The sequence below is a fragment of the Cannabis sativa genome, chromosome 8, assembly GCF_029168945.1.
Source record: "Cannabis sativa cultivar Pink pepper isolate KNU-18-1 chromosome 8, ASM2916894v1, whole genome shotgun sequence".
Classification (NCBI taxonomy): Eukaryota; Viridiplantae; Streptophyta; class Magnoliopsida; order Rosales; family Cannabaceae; genus Cannabis; species Cannabis sativa.
In genome coordinates this window covers 31,465,538-31,487,175 of record NC_083608.1, presented here as the reverse complement: position 1 = coordinate 31,487,175, position 21,638 = coordinate 31,465,538, and the positions used below count along the sequence as shown (strand labels likewise).

Below are 21,638 nucleotides of genomic sequence, written 5' to 3'. Positions count from 1 at the left end.
ACCGTGAATGGTCCCGACCATCTTGATTTCAACTTTCCAGGAAACAGTTTCAGCCTTGAATTAAAGAGTAACACTTGCTGCCCTGGTTGAAACTCTTTCCGTATTAGACCTTGATCGTGCCACTTTTTAGTTCTCTCCTTGTATATCTTTGCGTTTTCATAGGCTTCGTTCCGAAACTCATCTAGCTCATTCAAATTGTAATGCCTTTTCTCCCCTGCAGCTTTTAGTTCCATGTTAAGAGTCTTCATGGCCCAAAAAGCTCTATGCTCTAACTCCACTGGTAAATGACAAGCCTTTCCAAACACCAACCGATATGGGGACATGTCAATCGGTGTTTTGAAAGCAGTTCTGTATGCCCACAGTGCGTCATCTAACTTCCTTGACCAATCTTTCCTTGATCTTTGCACTGTTTTCTCTAGAATCATCTTAATCTCTCGGTTAGAAATTTCAGCTTGGCCATTACTTTGGGGATGGTATGGTAAAGCAGTTCGATGTCGGACACCATATCTTGAAAGAAGTGCTTCAAACTGCTTGTTACAGAAGTGGCTCCCTTCATCGCTTACTATTGCTCGAGGAGTACCAAACCGAGTAAAAATGTTCTTTTGTAAGAAGCGGAGAACTGTCTTTCCATCATTTTGAGGTGTAGTTGAAGCTTCGACCCATTTGGACACATAATCAACAGCCAAAAGAATGTACTGATTGCTAAAGGATGAAGGAAAAGGACCCATAAAGTCTATTCCCCACACATCAAACAATTCAACTTCTAAAATTCCTGTTAAAGGCATCTCGTTTCTTCTTGAGATATTACCTGTTCGTTGACAACGATCACATGCCTTTACAAAGGTAGTAGCATCCTTGAATAGCGTTGGCCAAAAGAATCCACTTTGCAACACCTTTGCGTACCGTTCTATTTCCACTAAAATGTCCCCCACATGGTAAAGCATGACAGTGATTTAGGATAGAATACATCTCCTCTTCAGGCACACATCTCCTTATTATCTGATCAGCGCAGTGCTTGTAGAGGATTGGTTCTTCCCAATAGTAATGTTTCACCTCAGAAAAGAATTTCTTCAATTGTTGACGCGAAAGCTCGGGTGGAGTTATTTTTGCAGCCAAGAAATTAACATAGTCAGCGTACCACGGTACCATCAGGCTTTCCCTCACACTAAAGAGTTGTTCATCAGGAAATTGCTCATTTATTTGTACCTCCTTTGTATTCTGACTCTCTTGCAGCTCTAATCTTGACAAGTGGTCTGCTACCAGGTTCTCGGTGCCCTTTTTATCTTTTATCTCTAAGTCGAACTCTTGAAGTAAAAGTACCCACCGAATCAGTCTTGGTTTGGCATCCTTCTTGGTCATAAGGTATTTGATTACTGAATGATCTGTGTAGACAATTACCTTATTTCCAATCAGGTAGGGTCGAAATTTGTCACAAGCAAATACTATTGCCAACATTTCTTTCTCTGTAGTGGCGTAGTTTAATTGAGCATCATTCAGAGTTCTACTAGCATAGTAGATTGTGTGGAATACTCTGTCAACTCTCTGACCCAAAACCGCTCCAATGGCATAGTCACTAGCGTCACACATCAACTCAAACGGCAGTTCCCAATTCGGTGAAGTTACTATCGGTGCTGTAATCAATTTCTCCTTTAAAATCTTGAAAGCTTTTAAACAGTCTTCTCCAAACTCAAATGGAACTCCATTTACAAGTAAGCTAGATAAAGGTTTTGAGATTTTAGAGAAGTCCTTGATAAATCTGCGGTAGAAGCCAGCATGTCCTAGGAAACCCCTCACTCCTTTTACAGAAACTGGAGGTGGCAAATTTTCTATTGTTGAAACCTTTGCCTTATCCACCTCAATTCCTGCCTTTGAAATTTTATGCCCAAGAACAATTCCTTCTGTTACCATAAAGTGGCACTTCTCCCAGTTTAACACCAAGTTAGACTTCTCGCACCTTGTTAGTACTTTTTCCAGATTTTCCAAACAATGATCAAAGGAAGAACCAAACACTGAGAAATCATCCATAAAAATTTCAATACAAGATTCAATCAGATCTGAAAAGATAGCCATCATACACCTTTGAAAAGTAGCAGGGGCATTGCACAAGCCAAAGGGCATTCTTCTGAAAGCAAAGGTACCATAGGGACATGTTAAAGTAGTCTTCTCCTGATCTTCAGGTGCTATAGCTATCTGGTGGTATCCAGAATATCCATCAAGAAAATAGTAATATTCTTGCCCCGCTAATCTGTCTAGCATTTGATCAATGAAGGGCAAAGGGAAGTGATCTTTTCTTGTTGCCTTGTTGAGTTTCCTATAATCGATGCAGATCCTCCAACCAAAGGATCGTTCTTGTAGGAATCAACTCATTCTTTTCATTCTTGATCACCGTCATTCCACCTTTCTTCGGGACCACTTGCACCGGGCTAACCCACTTACTATCTGAAATAGGATAAGCAACTCCAACATCCAACCACTTAACTACTTCTTTTCCGACTACTTCTTTCATGGGTGGATTGAGTCTACGTTGAGCATCAATAGTTGGTTTGGCATTGTCTTCCATGAGAATTCGATGCATCACTGTTGAAGGACTGATTCCTTTAACATCACCTAGTTTCCAAGAGATGGCCTTATTATGAGCTCGGAGTACCCTCAAAAGTCTATCAGTTTCCACATCAGAGAGAGAAGCTGAAACAATAACTGACAGCTTTTTATCTTGACCCAAAAATTCATACCTCAAGTGACTAGGAAGCACCTTCAATTCAAGTTCTGGAGGCTTTTCAGTAGATGGCTTTAGCTCTTTTGGAACTGCTCCCAATTCCTCAAAATATCTTCTGTTCAAAGGCCCATAGGAATCAAGCCACTTCACATACCCCATGACCTCTTGTCCTTCTTGCTCTGTCAATTCATCTTCAGTTAGACTTAGTTCAAGAGGATCATCTAGCAGCTTTTTCTCACTCACCATTTCATCAATCAAGTCAATGAAGAAACAATTATCACTTGCCTTTGGGTACGTCATAGCCTTTAGCACATTAAATACCACTTCTTCTCCTTGGACTCTCAGCTTTAATTCACCCTTCTGAACATCGATCAAGGCTTGGCCAGTTGCCAAGAATGGTCTCCCAAGAATAATTGGGACATTGCTATCTTCTTCCATATCCAAAACGATGAAGTCAGCTGGAAAGATGAACTTGTCAACCTTAACTAACACATCCTCAATGACTCCTCTAGGATAGGCTAGTGATCGGTCCGCTAATTGGAGAGTTACTGTTGTTGGCTTTGCTTCACCCAACTGCAGTCTTTTAAACACCGATAGAGGCATCAAGTTAATGCTGGCTCCCAAGTCACAAAGTGCATTTATTCCCTCAATTTTCCCTATAGTACAAGGAATAGTGAAACTCCCTGGATCTCTGAGTTTAGGAGGGAGTTTCTTCTGTAGGATGGCGCTGCACTCTTCAGTTAGAGCCACTGTCTCATAATCCTCCATCTTTCTCTTCTTTGACAGGATTTCCTTCATAAACTTCACATAACTTGGCATCTGCTCTAAAGCTTCAGCAAAGGGAATGTTAATGTGAAGTCTTTTGAAAACTTCCAGGAATTTGGTGAACTGCTTGTCTAAGCTTGACTTTCTAAGCCTTTGAGGGTATGGTATTTTTACATGGTGATCACTATTAGTTGGTGGAGACTGCTGTGGCTGTGTTTGACTATCAGTAGCCTTCGTTGGAGTGGGTGTTGGGGTTGACATCGGTTGCTCTTCATTCTCCTTTTCTCCATTCACTAGTTGTGGCATTTCAGGACCATCATAATTTTTACCGCTTCTCAGGGTAATTGCCTTGCAGTTTTCCTTGGGGTTTACTTCAGTTGTGCTAGGCAAATTCCCTTGAGGACGGGTTGCTACTTGAGTTGCTAGTTGGCCCATCTGTGTCTGCAGGTCTTTGATTGAAGATCTAGTTTCAGTCATGAATTGAAGCAGTAAATCTGTCTGCAAACTAGAATTTCCACTAGAGGTTTGTTGCTGATTAAACTGTTGATTCTGATTCTGGTTCTGATTTTGTTGCTGATAGAACCCACTGTTTCTTCGGTTATTACCCTAGTTGAACCCATAGTTGTTGTTGTTGTTCTGTGAATAATTCCCAATGGCTTTAGCTTCATCCATTGGAAAATCATCCACATCAGCTTGACATTCTGAAAAAGTGATGGCTTCCCCCACATAACTCACACACAACTTGGGCTTGTTTAGCTTGCCCTGCAATTATCTTTGTCAATGCCTCAACCTGTGCTGTAAACTTTGTGATGGCATCAACCTCTAACACACCAGCTACCTTCTTTGATTGACTCCTCTCAGTTGGCCACTGTTGATTGTTTAGAGCCATCTCCTCCAATAGATTATAAGCCTCATTAGCACTCTTCCTCATAAAGGCTCCTCCAGCTGCTGCATCTATCAAAGTTCTTGTGTTTCCTACCAACCCATTGTAGAAGTTGTGGACCAGCATCCACTTCTCTATTCCATGGTGAGGGCACTTTCTGATAAGATCTTTAAACCTCTCCCAAGCCTCATGGAGAGATTCATTATCGTGTTGGCAGAACTTATTGATTTCTCCTCTCAGCTTTGAAGACTTAGCTGGAGGAAAGAACTTTGACAAGAATTTCGTTGCCAGATCATTCCAGGTGGCGATAGAGTTGGGTGGCAAGGAGTTTAGCCAACTCTTGGCTCGTTCTCTAAGAGAGAATGGGAACAGTCTCAGTCGAATAGCATCGTCACTAACTCCATTAACTTTAAAACTTTCACAAAGTTCCATGAAGTTAGAGAGATGCAGGTTAGGATCTTCAGAAGGGAGGCCACCCAACTGAATTGAAGACTGCACCATTTGAAGTATGGCAGGTTTGATCTCAAAGTTATTTGCATCCACTGCCGGTGGCCTGATACACGACTGCACTCCCGTCAGAGTAGGGAGAATGTAATCTCTCAAGCTGCGACCATTAGCTTGATCTTCTACTGCGCCACCATTGTTACCGTTATTGCCTCCATTGTTTGCAGCATTCGCAACCATGATGTCTGAAGTTTCGGCGATTCTTTGAAACTCCCTCTTGCCTCTTGTTCTTTCGGTTTCTCCTACAAGTTTTCTCGATTTCGGGATCAACTGGTAATATCACAGCTTGTCCTTGACGGCACATACACTTATGATTCCTGAAATAGATCACGAAAATATTGCAAGAAAAAGGTTAGAAAAATAAGCAAGAGAAAATATACCAAAGTAGAAGTTAGTATAATTTTGTGTAATATTAATCTTTAAACAATTCCCCCGCAACGGCGCCAAAAACTTTTTACGAAAATTCTGTTTATTACGCAAGTGTACGTATCAAGTAGTATCTCACGCAAGTGAGGTCGAACCACAGGGAATTGGATTAAGTACTACTAAATTATACTTATGATTCTATTCGGTAAAATAACAAGATTGCAATTTAAAAGTAAATAACTCAGAAATTAAAGAGAAAATAAACGAAGATTAATCAAGATGAGAGATTAGGGAGGTGAATCCTGTTGATAAGCTACCTACGTTAATACCTAATTGCTATCCTTATCTCAATGTGAAAGACAGATGATAAATTAACCTAACTCTTTTCAGATCTTTTAGGTTCTAAATAATATGTTCTCTAATTAACTTCTTAACTAGATCAACACAAAATCAGCGTTAAGCAATAATCTATTAGTCACTAAGGCTATGTAAATACTTTCGTTTTACATCAAAACCTAGACTATCCAAATTTTAGCATTCTCAATTCTCACTTTTCAGATTTCGAATTGAGATCATTAAACATGTAAAAGGTGATCAAGCTTGCACATGGAATTAAACACAAATAAAGATAGTATTCACACACAAGATAAAGGAATGACAATTATTTATTAACTAGGCATAAACTTAAACAACAATCATCATCCTCCCTTATTGGGAAATTTAGTTCATAATAACTCTAAAAACATCCATGATTAATTCAGAAATCTGCGATTCCGTACCTAGTCGCGACTAGCATTTAAGCTGGTCGCGACTACAGGCAAAACTCGAAAAACCGAGTTTCTGCCAAACTCACGAAGTCGCGACCAGGGTCGCGACCAGGAAAAAGGGTCGCGACCTGGCTCTCTGGAGGTCGCGACTACTGATGCGTCTGGAGCCGAATTTTCCAATTTTTTCCAAGTTTGTCCCAGTTTTTCGCCATTTGACTGAATTCGAACTTTAACACCCCGGGAACCTGAAATAATAAAAATCAAGCGTAAAACTGCTCCAAAAGACACCAATAGACGAGATAATGCTAACTTTAAAGACCCGAAATATAGGTTAATTATAACCTAACAAAGCACTAACAAAAAAATTAAATACAGCAACATATATTACAAAATATATATATTATATATATAAATGTGGAATAAGAAAGAATATATATAGAAATACTTACTCTAGATTATGACTTGAATAAGTATTACACATTTGTTCAAAAGTTTATTTTTACTCTCTTTAAGCACTAAGACTTGTTTGGTATGCAAGATTGGACTGGATTGGACAAGAATAGATTATGCGGAAAGTAAACCATGTTTGATTTAAGGATAGATTAGACTATTTTATTTATTTCCTTTTAAACAAACTTAAATTAAAATAAAAATTTATAATAATAAATAAATAAAAATTAATTCACAGCAAGGCTAAGGTTGAGCAGCCGTGAGAGCGAGCAGATGAGGATTGTACATGTCAGGGTGGTTAGATCCGGAGTGTGCGATCTTTGGGACAGCTGGTTGTATTTTGTATAATTGTTAGGCGACAACTTTTGTATCAAGTATTTTGAATCAGTTGTAAATATTTTAAACTCGGGATCCCAGTTTTATAAAAGTTAGTTATTTTTAATATTAATAGTAATTAAGCAAAGTTTTTTTTTTATTATTGAAAATGAAAGTCATTTTATTAAACGAAAAACTATGTTACCAAACTAGGCAACAACTCAACTGGAACAGTGTCCATATTGAAAAGGCGATAAGGGTGAGATATAGAGGCCCTCGCAAAGAAATGAGCCGTTACATTTGCTGATCGTTTTACAAAATGAAAAGAAACATTACGCAAAGAACTTAACAAATTCCTACAATTACTAACAATTTTGCCAAATAAAGAAATCATAACTATAGAGCTACGGACGCGATTTTCAATAAACTCGTTGATTAGCAATGAATTGCACAATTAATATAAAATCACGATAACACGTTTAAACTAGTAGTGTGTTACAATTTGGTATCAGAGTTGCCAGGTTGTCTTCCGAAGATTGTCACGATATGTACAATTATCATTAGAGATAAGGTCAACTCACGTATCAGTAAGCCTTTATTACTTTAGTAGTTTATTTTATTAGTATGTTATAAGAAAAGCTTGATAGGAAGCATGTTAGAAGCCTGATAGCTGAATAGGTGCATGTTTTAATTTCTAAAATAAGCGGTAATTAGTCAATTATTCTTGATCGTGATCTGACGAGGCTAGCTCTTGGTTTTGCAAGATGTTTTATTAGAATGGACGCCAGGAAAAACACGAGGAGCTAGGGTAACTCGGTTAGATCCAGTGGCAGTCAGGGAGTTCAAATTCCCCCGAATATACGCTAAGGCAGAGGCCCTAGAGGCAAGGCACGGGGTCGGGGAGATATTAACCCGCTATAGGCTGCCTAGGATTGGGAAAATAGGTTTATAGCAATGCAAGCCAGTATCATTGAACAAGAAGATGAGATCAGATGTCTGAGGCAGCAGGGTGCTCCTGCAATGCTTGCTCCATAGATGCAGGTGGCTTTTGCCCCTACTGTGCAGGCAGGATCGGTTGCTTCTGTGAACCGGATGGAACCACTGTATGAAAGGTTCTACAAGCAGGCACTTCCAGTCTTTTTGGGAGGTCTCGATGTGATGAAAGTCGAACAGTGAATGACAGTTATTACACGAATTTTGAACTTTATGGGTGTCACCGGTAACAATAAAGTGGCTTGTGCCACATTCCAATTCAGGAAGATGCCCTAGTTTGGTGGGATATGATGGCTCTGACCCAGGATGTTACTACCATTACCTGGGAGGAGTTCCAGGAATTGTTCAATGCAAAGTACTATAACAAGGCAGTTCGTAGCGCGAAGAGAAAAGAAATTACTCAGCTGACTCAAAAGGAAAATATGTCTGTTGCTGAATATACAACCCAGTTCAATAGGCTGGCAGGTTGGCTTCGAGAATTGTGCCAACTGACTTCAGTAAGAAAGAAAAGTACCTGGATGGACTAAACCCTAAAATCAAACATGACCTTATGATCACCACTGATGATAACACCACCTATGCTGATATGGTGGGAAAGTCAGTGCGAGCTGAGGGCGTAGTTGAGTGCATCCAGGAGTCCCAAGGGACTCAGGTTGTTGGTGAAGCCACTACTCCTACCTCTGTCTATTGTTAGGTTATATTTAGCCTATGTTTCGGGTCTTTAAAGTTAGCATTTTCTCGTCTATTGGTGTCTTTTGGAGCAGTTTTACGCTTGATTTTCATTGTTTCAGGTTCCCGGGGTGTTAAAGTTCAAATTCAGTCAAATGGTGAAAAGATGGGACAAACTGGTAAAAAATTGGAAAATTCGGCTCCAGACGCGTCAGTAGTCGCGACCTCCAGAGAGCCAGGTCGCGACCATTTTTCATGGTCGCGACTTCGAGGATTGGCAGAAACTCAGTTTTTCGAGTTTTGCCTATAGTCGCGACCAGCTTAAATGCTGGTCGCGACTAGGTACGGAAATCGCATATTTGACCTAATTTTAATTTTTCTCTAAATTGGAGGCACACCTCTCATCCCTTTATAAGGAATACGACTCTGAAGGTCAACCTAAGCAGAAAAAGACTTAAAAAGTGGATGAAGGTGGAGAGGAAGCTATCTTGAAGACCCGGAGCGATATCACCTTCTAGTTTCTTTCTTTTACCCTTATTTCTTCCTTTTATGTTTAGTTTTGTTTCTGAATTAATCATGGATGTTTTTAGAGTTATGATGAACTAAATTTCCCATTAAGGGAGGATGATGAATGTTGTTTAAGTTTATGCCTAGTTAATAAATAATTGTCATTCCTTCATCTTGTTTGTGAATACTATCTATATTTGTGTTTAATTCCATGTGCAAGCTTGATCACCTTTTACATGTTTAATGATCTCAATTCAAAATCTGAAAAGTGAGAATTGAGAATGCTAAAATTGGATAGTCTAGGTTTTGATGTGAAACGAAATTATTTACATAGCCTTAGTGACAAATAGATTATTGCTTAATGCTGATTTTATGTTGATTTAATTAAGAAGTTAATTAGAGAACATAAGATTTAGAACCTAAAAGATCTGAAAAGAGTTAGGTTAATTTATAATCTGTCATTCACATTAAGATAAGGATAGCAATTAGGTATTAACGTTGATAACTTATCAACAGGATTCACCTCCCTAATCTCTCATCTTGATTAATCGTCGTTTATTTTCTTTATAAATTTTTTGAGTTATTTTCTTTAGAATTGAAAAATTATTATTTTACCAAATAGAATCATAAGTATAGTTTAGTAGTACTTAATCCAATTCTCTGTGGTTCGACCTCACTTGCGTGAGATACTACTTGATTGCGTATAATTGCGTAGTAAACATAAAATTCGTAACAGCTATGGTAGGGGTAGTAGTGACTCGACCGCTGACCAGAAGAGGAAGGCACCATTTGCACCTAGTTGCTCAAATCAGGACAAGAGGTTCCGATGGAATTAGGGTCGAGCAAACCGTAAGGATGGTTCTAAAACCTGATATACTTACCCAAAATGTCCCAGTTGTAAGAAGCATCATCTGGGTGAGTGTAAAGGGCGAGGATGTTTCCAGTGTGGTTAGCCTGGATACTATAAGAGAGACTGTTTGCTGCTTAAGAAAGAAGAATAGAAGGCAGCAGTAAAGCCTGCTCCAGTAAGAGTGTTTGCTCTTACTCAGGCTTACGCAAAAGCCAGTCCCTCAGTTGTTACAGGTCAGCTCTCGGTCAACAACTCTTTCTTCTCTGTATTGTTTGACTCTGGGGGCCACTAATTCCTATGTGGCAGTCATGATTTTTGATAAATTGGGTAGAGTTACGATAAGGGGTTTGCAATTCTAGTACCTGGTGAAGAATTAGTTATCTCCAAAAGGAGGGTTAGGTCTATGCCGATCAGAATTGAGGATAGAGAGTTGAGTGCTGATTTAGTGGAGTTAGGTTTAGCAAGTTTTGATATCATACTTGGAATGGATTTCTTGTCCAAATACTCAACTAGTATTGATTGTAAGCGGAAAATGGTGATCTTCCAACTCGAGGGTGATGAACCATTTGTATTTGTGGGATCAGTTTAGAGATCTCAAATTCCAGTGATCTTAGTATTGAAAGCTAGAGAATTATTACAAGATGGACGTCGAGGGTTTTTGGCAGTGGTATTGGATCCACACGGTCTCAGGGCTAGTTTGGTACAGCTGTGCTGTGGTGAAAAGCAGCTGTAACTGTGCCGTAGGGAAAATCAACTGTTATAGAATTGTAGAAAAAAGCTGAGCTGAGTGTTTTGTAAATTATAAATTTTAAAGTGCTACGAGTTGTTAAGATTTTATAATAATAATTATAATAATAATAATAATATTTTAATCTATTTTATTAAAATCACAAATATATATATAAAAAATATGTTATATAAAATTTTTATTTTCTATATATTTTTAATTTTTTTTCTATAATAGAAATTTATACACATTTGATAAAATATAATTTTTAATATTATTAAATTATATTTTTATTAATTGTAAAAGAATTGTAGTTTATAAAAAATTTAAATTGATATTGTTTGTTAATAATAAAAATATAAATATAAATATAAAATATTTTTTTCAATAAAATAAAAACTTAAATATTATTTATTTTAAATATTTTCTCCTTTAAAAATATATTTTTATTTTTTGTAATATATCATAAATAATTAAATAAATTTTTAGTAAAAAAATAATTGATTATAGTTTTTTAATCAAAATACTTTTTTTCAAAAGTTGGGTTGTACCAGCTTTAGCTTTTAGCTAGCTTTTTTTATAAATTCTTCAATAAGCTATTTTTTAACAACTTACCAAACACCTTTTTGTCATAGCTTTTTTGAGAAGCAACTTTTAGCTTTTTCAAAAGCTGTGCTAAACTAGCCCTCAATCAATTCGGCCAGAGGATGTCAGAGTGGTTCAAGAATTTTTAGATGTATTTCCTAATGAACTTCTAGATTTACCACCATAGCAAGAAATCGATTTTATTATCGATTTAGCACTTGGAGCAGAGCCAGTTTCTAAGGCACTGTACAATATGCCTCCAGTAGAGCTTAAAGAATTGAAGATACAACTTTAGGGGTTGCTTGACCTAGGGTTTTCACGACTTAGTGTGTCACAGCTCCGGTAGAGCCAGCTTCTAGGAATTAAAACAGAGATTGATCACAGCTCCGGCATTAGCCCTACCATCTGATAAAGAAAAGTTCGTTGTGTATTGTGATGCAAATAGACAGGGTCTCGAGTGTGTTTTGATGCAAGTCGATCGGGTCATTGCTTATGCATCCCATCAGTTAAAGGAATATGAACAGCGATACCCAACTCACAATTTAGAACTTGTCGCGGTAGTTTTTGCTTTGAAGATTTGGCGGCATTATCTCTACGAAGTGAAGTGTGAGATTTACACCGATCACAAAGCCTAAAATATTTCCTTACTCAGAAAGATTTGAATATGAGGCAAAGACGTTGGTTAAGGATTATGACTATGAAATCCTTTACCATCCCAGAAAGGCCAATGTGGTGGCAGATGCCCTTAGTAGAAAGGGTCTCGGGCAAGTAACTAGTATGATCAAGATTTCGCCTCACTTAGCAAATGATATGGTCAGATCAGGTATTGAGTTTGTTGTAGGAAAACTTAATAATTTGACATTGAAATCTAATATGTTAGACAGAATTAAAGCTGCTCAGTTAACTGATCTAGAACTGGTGAAGATTTGATAAGAGGTTTTAGCTAGTCAAGCTAAAGATTATACAGTGTTGGGTAATGGGATGCTGTTGTATAGAACCAGAGTTTGTATTCCAAGAAGCGTGGAACTTAGAAATGAAATTCTCAAGGAAGCTCATACCACTCCTTACTCATTGCATCCTGGCACTACCAAAATGTATCAAGATTTAAAACTCTTCTACTGGTGGTGTGGGATGAAGAAAGATGTGGTAGAATTTGTATCTCAGTGCTTGACTTGTCAGCAGATTAAGGCTAAACACCAAAGACCTGCAAGGTTGTTGCAGCCTCTGAATCTTCCTGAGTAGAAATGGGAAGATATCACTATGGATTTCGTGGCTGGGCTACCTAGAACCACAAGGATGTATGATTCTATTTGGGTTGTGGTGGATCAATTTACTAAGTCTGCACATTTTCTACGGGTGAAAACAACATTTACAGTGGATCTATATGTAGAGTTATACGTGAAAGAAATAGTGAGGTTACATGGGGCTCCGAATTCCATTATATAGGATAGGGATCTGAAGTTCACCTCAAAATTTTGGCAAAATCTCCAGTGGGCCATGGGTACCAAATTGAAGTTCAGTACAACTTTCCATTCTTAGACTGATGGCCAGTCTGAGAGGACAATACAAATACTTGAAGATATGCTACGAGCATGCGTAAGGGATTTTGAAGGCTCTTGGAGAAAGTACCTACCACTAATAGAATTCTCATACAACAACAGTTATCAAAGTATCATATGGATGGCTCCCTATGAGATGTTGTATGGCAGGAAGTGCAGATCTCTAATTCATTGGGATGAAATTGGAGAAAGGAAATATTTAGGTCATAAATCAGTACAACAGACCAATGAGGCTATAGAAAAGATCAAGGCCAAAATGCTTTCCTCCCAGAGTAGGCAGAAGAGTTATGCAGATCCGAAATGCAAAAATATAGAATTTTAGGTAAGAGATCATGTCGTCCTATAAGTGTCTCCGATGAAGGGGATCAAACGTTTTGGGGAAAAAGGTAAGTTATGCCCTAGGTTTACAAGGCCTTTCGAGATTCTCAAGAAGGTTGGACTAGTAGCATATTTTCTGGCCTTGCTTCCAGCACTTTCAGCAGTCCACAACGTATTTCATGTCTCTATGTTACGAAAATATGTTTCAGATCCCACTCATGTGCTGAGTTATGAAAGCCTAGAACTTCAGTTGGACTTATCATACGAAGAACAACCAGTTCAGATTTTAGACATTAAAGATAAAGTCTTTCGAAACAAGACCATAACTTTCGTCAAGGTACTCTGGAGAAACAGTAAGCTGGAGGAAGCCACTTGGGAGTTGAAGTTTGATATGAGGGCTCAATATCCAGAGTTGTTCAAGTTAGATTTCGAGGACAAAATCCTTTTAACGGGGGATAATTGTAAAGACCGCTTGATTTTAATATGATAAATTAGCAGATAATTAAAGCTTAGTTATGAAATTAGATTTATAATTATGATATATGAATTTATGGAGATATATTTGAATTATAGATGTATTATTTACGTTATATATGAAATTGCATGTTTTTCATATTTTATGCCCGACAACATCGGAAGGCGACGATTGGCCAATAGAATCACATTTTCTTATGGTTTAGTATTTTAGTTATAACGGTGCAATAAAGATAGACATTGAGAATATCAAAATTATTCGAGGTAATAAGTTGACCAAAATGCCCCTAGGTGGCATGGTTATTTTTTGGCTTAGACAAGGGAAAATTAGTCATTTACCATGAGATGTTATTTGTCCTTTTGTGAAATATTATTAAAATTAGTTAAGCTGAATGTTATTTGAGGATTTTACTAGATAAACATTATATTTTAATTAATTATTCAAAGTTAGAAGCATTACACACACACTCTCTCTTCAAACCCTCTCTCTCTCTCTCTCAAATCCTTGAGAAACCAGCAGCACTTTGAGGATTTCTTCAGCTCATTTCTGAGTATTCTAGCAAGTTTGTAGTGATTTTAACCCAAGGTAAGCTCCCAACCTCATCTCTTTGTGATTCCTTCAGTTTCAAGCTAAGTTTTATGCATGATATTTAGGGTAAGGGTTATGTAGTTGTTGTTGGTGTTTGATTTAGTATTCAAAGGTTATTTTAATATTATTTAAGCTGGTTTGAGTCTGTTTGGGTGCTTTTTGGTGTGTTGGAATAAAGTTTGAACTTTAGAGCTCAAAATTTTCTCTCACATGGTGAATTTTTCTATAGAGGTTATTGGTTGGTTTATTGCATGAATTCTTCTTAGTGTAATGTAAATAGGTACTCTGGAAGGTTTCGTAGCATTTGGGGTCAAATTGTGGTGTTTGTGTTATTTTTTGTGTTTCCTACACTGAACCGGTTGACCGGTTCAGTGGGACCTGTAGGAACCAGAATTCCAATTGGTCCCCAAGAAACCCCTTCGAACTGGTCTTCTGGTTGGGGAACCGGTCTGTTGGTTGGGGCATTTTAGGGAACCCTAATTTTTCCCCTTTTTGCGACATTTAGGGTATTACTATGCTATTCATCGATAGGGAAACTTTTAGTTTTAATTTTAAGTTCCCAAAAAGTGATTTAGCATGGCACTCATCAGTTTTATGAATATTGTTATTTAGGAGCCTATAAATCGTCAAGCAGTTGTTCTACTCAGGTTGTAACGCCCTAGCAATTAGGCACGCTACGGTTTTCGATAAACATAGCATAATCCCGCTAATCTGAGATTATTAGAAAAAAAGCAGAATTTAAACTTTAAAACCTTTAAGGAATAAAAATTTAACTTGTAATTATTTAAACTTTACAAACTATTTCAAAATATTACACATGATCCGGAATCCCATAAAAGTTTTCACAAAATATTACAAGTCATTTTAACATGTTGACCTAAGCGACAAAACCGAGAATACAAATATAACAGCTGGCAGACCCAACCCGTGTGGTCTAGTGTGGCCCGAACATGTACAATCCACCGCCAAGTCCTCGAACTCATGGCTGATCACAAACTGGTTTACCCTTTCCTGCACAGTAGAGCGCCCATGAGCCAAGCCCAACAAGACAGTATAAATAACAATATACAATATATTCTCAATGCAAATAAATATTGATGCCACTGCATCTACTGTCTATTGAGCACAGACCTACGTGTTGCTCTCACACGTCTAATTACAATAAGGCCTTAAATTGGTTTATCTCAGTTCTGATTATCGAGTCTAACCTAATTATGTCTTACCCGCATAATTCTTTATTTCAACATGTATAGTATGGCATTGCATTCAATATCATATAATCACTAGAGTAATAACCCTAGACCATATAACCACTCACTTTTGGATAATAACCCTAATCCCGGCTCCTCATTTAATCACAATCGTAATATCAAATATGAGCACCATCGTGCTTAACTTTACGTGCTAACTACTGTCTTACCTGGTAACCCAAGTATGTGGAGATTCCAAACCTCTGGGTATTCCTAAGCAAGCGCCGGTAATCCTAGTCACAGTTCCTGAGATTTCACAATATAGAATTAATCCCGAAATTCAATTTCAATAATCACATAATTAGCATATAGAGCTCAAATGATCTTTCCAAAGATATAAAGAATGTCCAAACGGAGTCCCGATTCAAAAGTTACTGCCAAAACAAAATTGGAAAAATAGGCATGCCCACTGCCAAACCTAGTCGCGGCAACCAATAATTCGGTCGCGACAACTGGGTTCAGATCACCCAAAAATCCCATTTTTAAGGCCTAAAAATGCCCAAACATAAACTTAACTTCACCTAAGTCATACACAAGCAAAAAACATGTTAAACTAAGGTATTTTCAAGCATTAGAACCACAAAATATAAGCTCATACACAAAAGCAAGTTCCAAAAATCAATACAAATTCTCCATTTCACAAGCTTGAATACAAGGCTTTGATCCCACAACAAAAACCTAGAAAAACAGAGCATTATCCTCAAATTCAAACCCCAAACTCAGTCTTAAACTCCACTAAAACATCCTATAAGCACGAAGCATGATCTCAACAACAAAAACACACCAAACACATCACAAACTAACCACTTCTCAACAACATGCATCATTATCTCATAAGAACATCAATTCAAAGAGCATTCAATAATCAGAATTAAACATCAACAAAAAAGGTTAAGAGGCTTTACCACAATCCACGAGCTTCTAGCACTAAATCACACCAATTATTGTGACAGTCAGTAGTCCCGTGATCCGTAAGGGGAAATACCGGGTAAGCTGTGCAATCCCACACCGCCTGGGGAAGGTCAAGTGGGATGATTCTGAGACTGTGTAGGTATGGGACTACACAGTTGAAAAGAGCTTAAATGGATTGATTGGTACTACCTATGTCAACAAGGTGCATCTTGTTTTTCGGTAGCCCATCTCGAAAGAACTCCACAGTTAAGCGTGCTTGGCTTGGGAGCAATTTCAAGGATGGGTGACCTCCTGGGAAGTTTTCCCAGGATGCGTGCGAGTGAGGACAAAGCACGCTGAAAACACTCGTGTTGGTCTGTAGGGTCAGTCATCAATCTGGGAAGCAGCCAGAGTGACGTACTCGTGTATAAGAGCCATTTATTCCGTGGGTGTAAGGACCCAATGGAGGCTTGAAGCGGGGATGTTACAAAATGGTATCAGAGCCTTGACCAAGCCGGAAGTGTGGTCGACGAGGACGTTGGACCTCGTAAGGGGGGGTGATTGTGACAGTCAGTAGTCCCGTGATCCGTAAGGGGAAATACCGGGTAAGCTGTGCAATCCCACACCGCCTGGGGAAGGTCAAGTGGGATGATTCTGAGACTGTGTAGGTATGGGACTACACAGTTGAAAAGAGCTTAAATGGATTGATTGGTACTACCTATGTCAACAAGGTGGATCTTGTTTTTCGGTAGCCCATCTCGAAAGAACTCCACAGTTAAGCGTGCTTGGCTTGGGAGCAATTTCAAGGATGGGTGACCTCCTGGGAAGTTTTCCCAGGATGCGTGCGAGTGAGGACAAAGCACGCTGAAAACACTCGTGTTGGTCTGTAGGGTCAGTCATCAATCTGGGAAGCAGCCAGAGTGACGTACTCGTGTATAAGAGCCATTTATTCCGTGGGTGTAAGGACCCAATGGAGGCTTGAAGCGGGGATGTTACAATTATTCTCCAATTCAAGCTTTAATTTTCAAAATTGATTTGTAAATGAAAAAGAAAAAGAGAGAAAGGGGGAGGTTAGCTAGGGAAAGGATAAACCAGAAAATACTTTATCAATTTACAAAATTTTCATTTTTGTTGAAAAAAGTCATATATGGTCAAATGACCAAAATGCCCTTAGGGCTAATATAACCATATACACACATCAAGGGTAAAATTGTCATATAAATCACACATATAACATAAGATTATCTCACTTATCATATTAATGCCAAAATAAAATTCCAAAAATGTATTTTGAGCATTTTGAGCCCTAAACCCGGTTTTGCCCAAAATACCCTGTTGTGAATATACTGCGCCAACTTGTAAGAAAATACATACAGATAGACAGAACAAACATACTATATAATGATATAGTCCATAAGCACGATATATTATTAAAATTACAAATTTACCCTTCTCGGGTCAAAATTACAAAAATACCCCTAGCACATCAACAGAGTCTTAGAATACAATTTATCAATATACTTTTATATATTAAATTATACAATAAAAGTCTTTACAACTTATATTTTTTTTTATCGAATTTCTAATTATTATAGTTATATTTTTGTATAAATAAGATTCATCCCATTCGGATTCTCTTTGTCTTCTCTTTCTCTTATTTCTTTAACACTTAAATATTATTTTATAACTCCAATAAGTATGTATATTATTAAAAGAATTTTTATTTTGTCTTATGGTTTTAGGGCATAAAAGTGCAATAAATACAATAGCCTGACTAAAAAAATAATAGTATTGTTAATAGGCTAATTAGAATTTTTGCCCCGTGAACTTTGACATGTACCAAATCATGCCTCCTGAATTTTTAAGACCGTTAAAAATGCCCCCTGAACTATTGAGATGTTGGATTTAAGGACTTTTTTCCAATTTTAGTAAAAAAGTCTAAAATGGTTGAAAGTTCAGGGGCTATAATTTAGTACATGTCAAAGTTTGAGGGACATGATTTGGTAGATATCAAAGTCTGGGGATCATAGTTTAGTACATAAACAATCACTGAAACAGTAAAATTGAATAAAATTAGACAAAAGTCCTTAAATCTAACAATCTCAATAGTTCATGGGGCATTTTTAACGACCTTAAAAGTTCAGCGGGTATGATTTGGTACATGTCAAAATTCAAGGGACAAAAATCCTAATTAGCCTTGTTAATATTGCAACGGAAATTTATTCCATCCTTACTTTCCGTGAAAAAGATGGAAAAAAAATTCCCTTGTAGGCGACTAGAATATACCTTGGAAGAAAACGAGTAATTTAAAGCAAGATTTGGTAGTTAGTTAAGTCCGCGGATGCCCCTCAAGATTTCCAATGTCCTAGAAGTTTGACTTTTCTTTTGATACCCACTTTATAATTTTAACTCTCATCTCACCCTATTAAGCCCATTGAAACCAAATATTACCCACTGACTTCTAAACCGAAAGCCTCTTGAGTGAATGTCATTGTCATGCATGATTACCTGACCTCAATATCATGAAAACCAAACCATTAAATTTGGTCAGTCTTTTAGGACCGCAAACCTTCGAATAAAAAACTACCGGCTCTCTAACATTATTAATTTATATTACAATAATACAAATAACTTGTGATTCAGGGTACTAATTAGTGCCTCTAAACGCGCATCTATACATATCATGATATGGATATTATATATAGGATTGAAATGCTAACTTTATTTTCATCCTAAATCATCAAAACAAACACTACTAGTTTCCTGCTTCACTACTTTCTAGTTTCTCTAATTCTTTATAACCTTCTTTTCTTTTTGGTAACGAAATTTATTATAACATAAAAAAAAAAATGAGTGTAGAAGTATTGGATGCCACAACCATTGTGAACTTTGTGGAAGATGAAGAAGCATTCCACATGTTCATCTGTGATCGTTTTGCTGACCTCGATACCAACCATGATGGCATTCTTTCCTATGCTGAGATGTTGAAGGAGCTCAAGTCTTTAAGGGTGTTCGAAACTCATTTCGGGATCGACATAAAACCCGAGCCAGGTGAGCTTTCTCAGGTTTACGACTCACTGTTTGAGCTGTTTGATCACGACTCGAGCGGCTCAATCGATCTGGAAGAGTTCGAGGAAGAGACCAAGAGAATGATGCTTGCCATGGCTAATGGGATGGGATTCTTGCCTGTTCAGATGGTGTTGGAAGAACACAGCTTCCTCAAGAAAGCTGTTGAGCGTGAGACCAGTAAATTGGTTGCTTAAGCATGTTGCAATCAGCCTAATGCAATATGTAATAATTGAGTTTGTATTTGTTACTAATCTCTTTTGTGTTTCTTCTCTGTTTTCTTTCTCTTTTTGAGTGTAATTTGAATAAGTAATTACAGCTATGTACGGCTACGGATGATTTTCATTGAAAAAAAAAGTTAAATCAAAAGTTAAAAGAGTTAGAAAAATATTTTTTAAAATAGAAGTAAGTTGATGGATTAATTATTTCAATTTCCTCTCTAATTACATAATGAAAATCACAATGCAAAAAGTAAGGATATTGGAGTTACTACTACCTAAATTATAAGATTTATGATACTTAACTCTATTTTTTTAATGGTAAGATCTTTTAAATTATTACTCTGTTTTGATTTTTACTTTTTTATCCAAAAATTCTATGAAATGCCAACTTAAATAGCTGACTTGTGCACAATTATACACATGACAACTTTTAAATAGTACACATATTTTAAATTATTTAAATATTATAAAAAATAGAAGTTATAAAATTATTTAAAATTAAGGCTAATTAGTAATTTTTCTTCCCAAACTGTGACATGTACTAAATCGTACACCTGAACTTTTTTGACCGTTGGAAATTCTCCTCGAACTATTGAGATTGTTAAATTTAAGAACTTTTGTCTAATTTCATTGAATTTACTGTTTCAGTGATTGTTTATGTACTAAACCATGCTCCCCAGACTTTGATATCTACCAAATCATGCCCCTCAAATTTTGATATGTACTAAATCATGCCCCTTGAACTTTCATCCATGTTAGAATTTTTTTACTAAAATTAGAAAAAAGTCCTTAAATTTAACAATCTCAATAGTTCGGGGGGAATTTTTAACGGCCGAAAAAGTTCAGGGGGCACGATTTAGTACATGTCAAAGTTCTGCATAATGTCCTCTTTGTTCCAGCATTTAATATCAATCTATTCTCCATCACAGACTACCATGATCATACAACTAATCTTGTTTTCTTTCAACATGATTCTTATATCATTCAGGCTCATTCTCTGAGTGTGGTGATCGGGACAGCTAAAAGGCAAGGAAAGCTCTACATTCTGCAGCAAGAGCCATCTTTCTCAGCTAGTTGCAACCAATCTAGCTTTAATTTTTCTTACAATAATATAGACCATTAGCACAAGCACCTTGGTCACCCTTCAATGTATATTTAACTACATTCAATAAAAAATTAGATCCTAGCTTTCAAGTGTCCCAAGAACAACATTGTACAACTTGTCGTCTTGCTAAACAAAGAAGATTATCGTTTATCTCAAACAATAATTTTGCAGAAAATATTTTTGATCTTGTTCATATAAATTTTTGGGGCCCTTTTCATATCATTAGCAGAGAAGGTTACAAGTATTTCCTCCCCATTGTTGATGATAAAACTAGATGCACTTAGACTTACTTGCTCAAAACAAAAACTGAAGTCCAAACCATAATACCGAATTTCTACCATCTCGTTTGCACACAATATTCAACCTCCATTAAGGCGGTCAGATCAGACAATGCCACGGAGTTAAACTTACAATCCTTTTATGTCTCAAAAGGCATCAATACTATCACTCTTGTGTAGAACATCCACAATAAAATTCTGTTCTGGAATTAAAACACTAACACATTCTCAATGTAGCAAGAGTTTTCTCCTTCCAATCTCACCTACCACTTGTATATTGGCCCTATTTGATTCAGATTACCATTTATCTTCTGAACAGAACTCCATCTTCCTTATTCAAAGGCCTCACATCTTATGAAATCCTCCATAAGAAACCTCCTAACTATGATCATTTACGATGTTTTGGATGCCTAGCTTATGCTGCCACACTTCCCTGTAAAAGGCACAATTTTTCACCTCGAATTCCTGTTTCTATCTGTTGGAAGTTATTTTACCAGGATCTTAGATCTACTCACAAGTATGTTGATTTAACAACCTAAATATGAACTTCTAAAACGATAGGAAATTAAACACATAAGAGTATCATAAATCTTACAGTGATTGCAGCGGAATATATGTCTCCTCCCACTCAGATCTCTAACCCTTGATTCCTTTCTGTAGCAGAGTATAATCAAGATCTGAGCCCGATAGTCCTCCTTTGTTGTTTCTGAATTCTACACAGCCTTCCTCACTATGATTGAGGTATTACTTGATGTGTGTGGGCACTACTCTAGCACTTATACATTTCGAA

The 21,638-nt window shown here is 37.2% G+C and overlaps 2 protein-coding genes and 1 non-coding gene across 3 annotated transcripts; 2 read left to right on the top strand and 1 right to left on the bottom strand.

Moving 5' to 3' along the window:
- Window positions 1–1,129: 1,129 nt before the first annotated feature.
- Window positions 1,130–3,016, bottom strand: LOC133030548 (uncharacterized). Its single transcript, XM_061103328.1, has 4 exons — window positions 2,429–3,016; window positions 2,139–2,190; window positions 1,444–2,009; window positions 1,130–1,165 (listed from the first exon to the last, which is right to left on the bottom strand). The coding sequence occupies exons 1-4, from the start codon at window positions 3,014–3,016 to the stop codon at window positions 1,130–1,132; spliced, it is 1,242 nt and encodes a 413-aa protein (XP_060959311.1).
- A 1,484-nt stretch (window positions 3,017–4,500) lies between these two features.
- LOC133030674 (small nucleolar RNA R71) lies at window positions 4,501–4,607 on the top strand. Its single transcript, XR_009684220.1, has one exon. It is a non-coding gene; the product is annotated as a small nucleolar RNA R71 (small nucleolar RNA).
- Window positions 4,608–18,827: 14,220 nt separating this feature from the next.
- Window positions 18,828–19,613, top strand: LOC115700823 (uncharacterized). The gene has a single exon (XM_030628485.2). It carries the CDS (start codon window positions 19,028–19,030, stop codon window positions 19,439–19,441), a length of 414 nt encoding a protein of 137 aa, XP_030484345.1. The 5' UTR covers window positions 18,828–19,027; the 3' UTR covers window positions 19,442–19,613.
- Window positions 19,614–21,638: the final 2,025 nt, after the last annotated feature.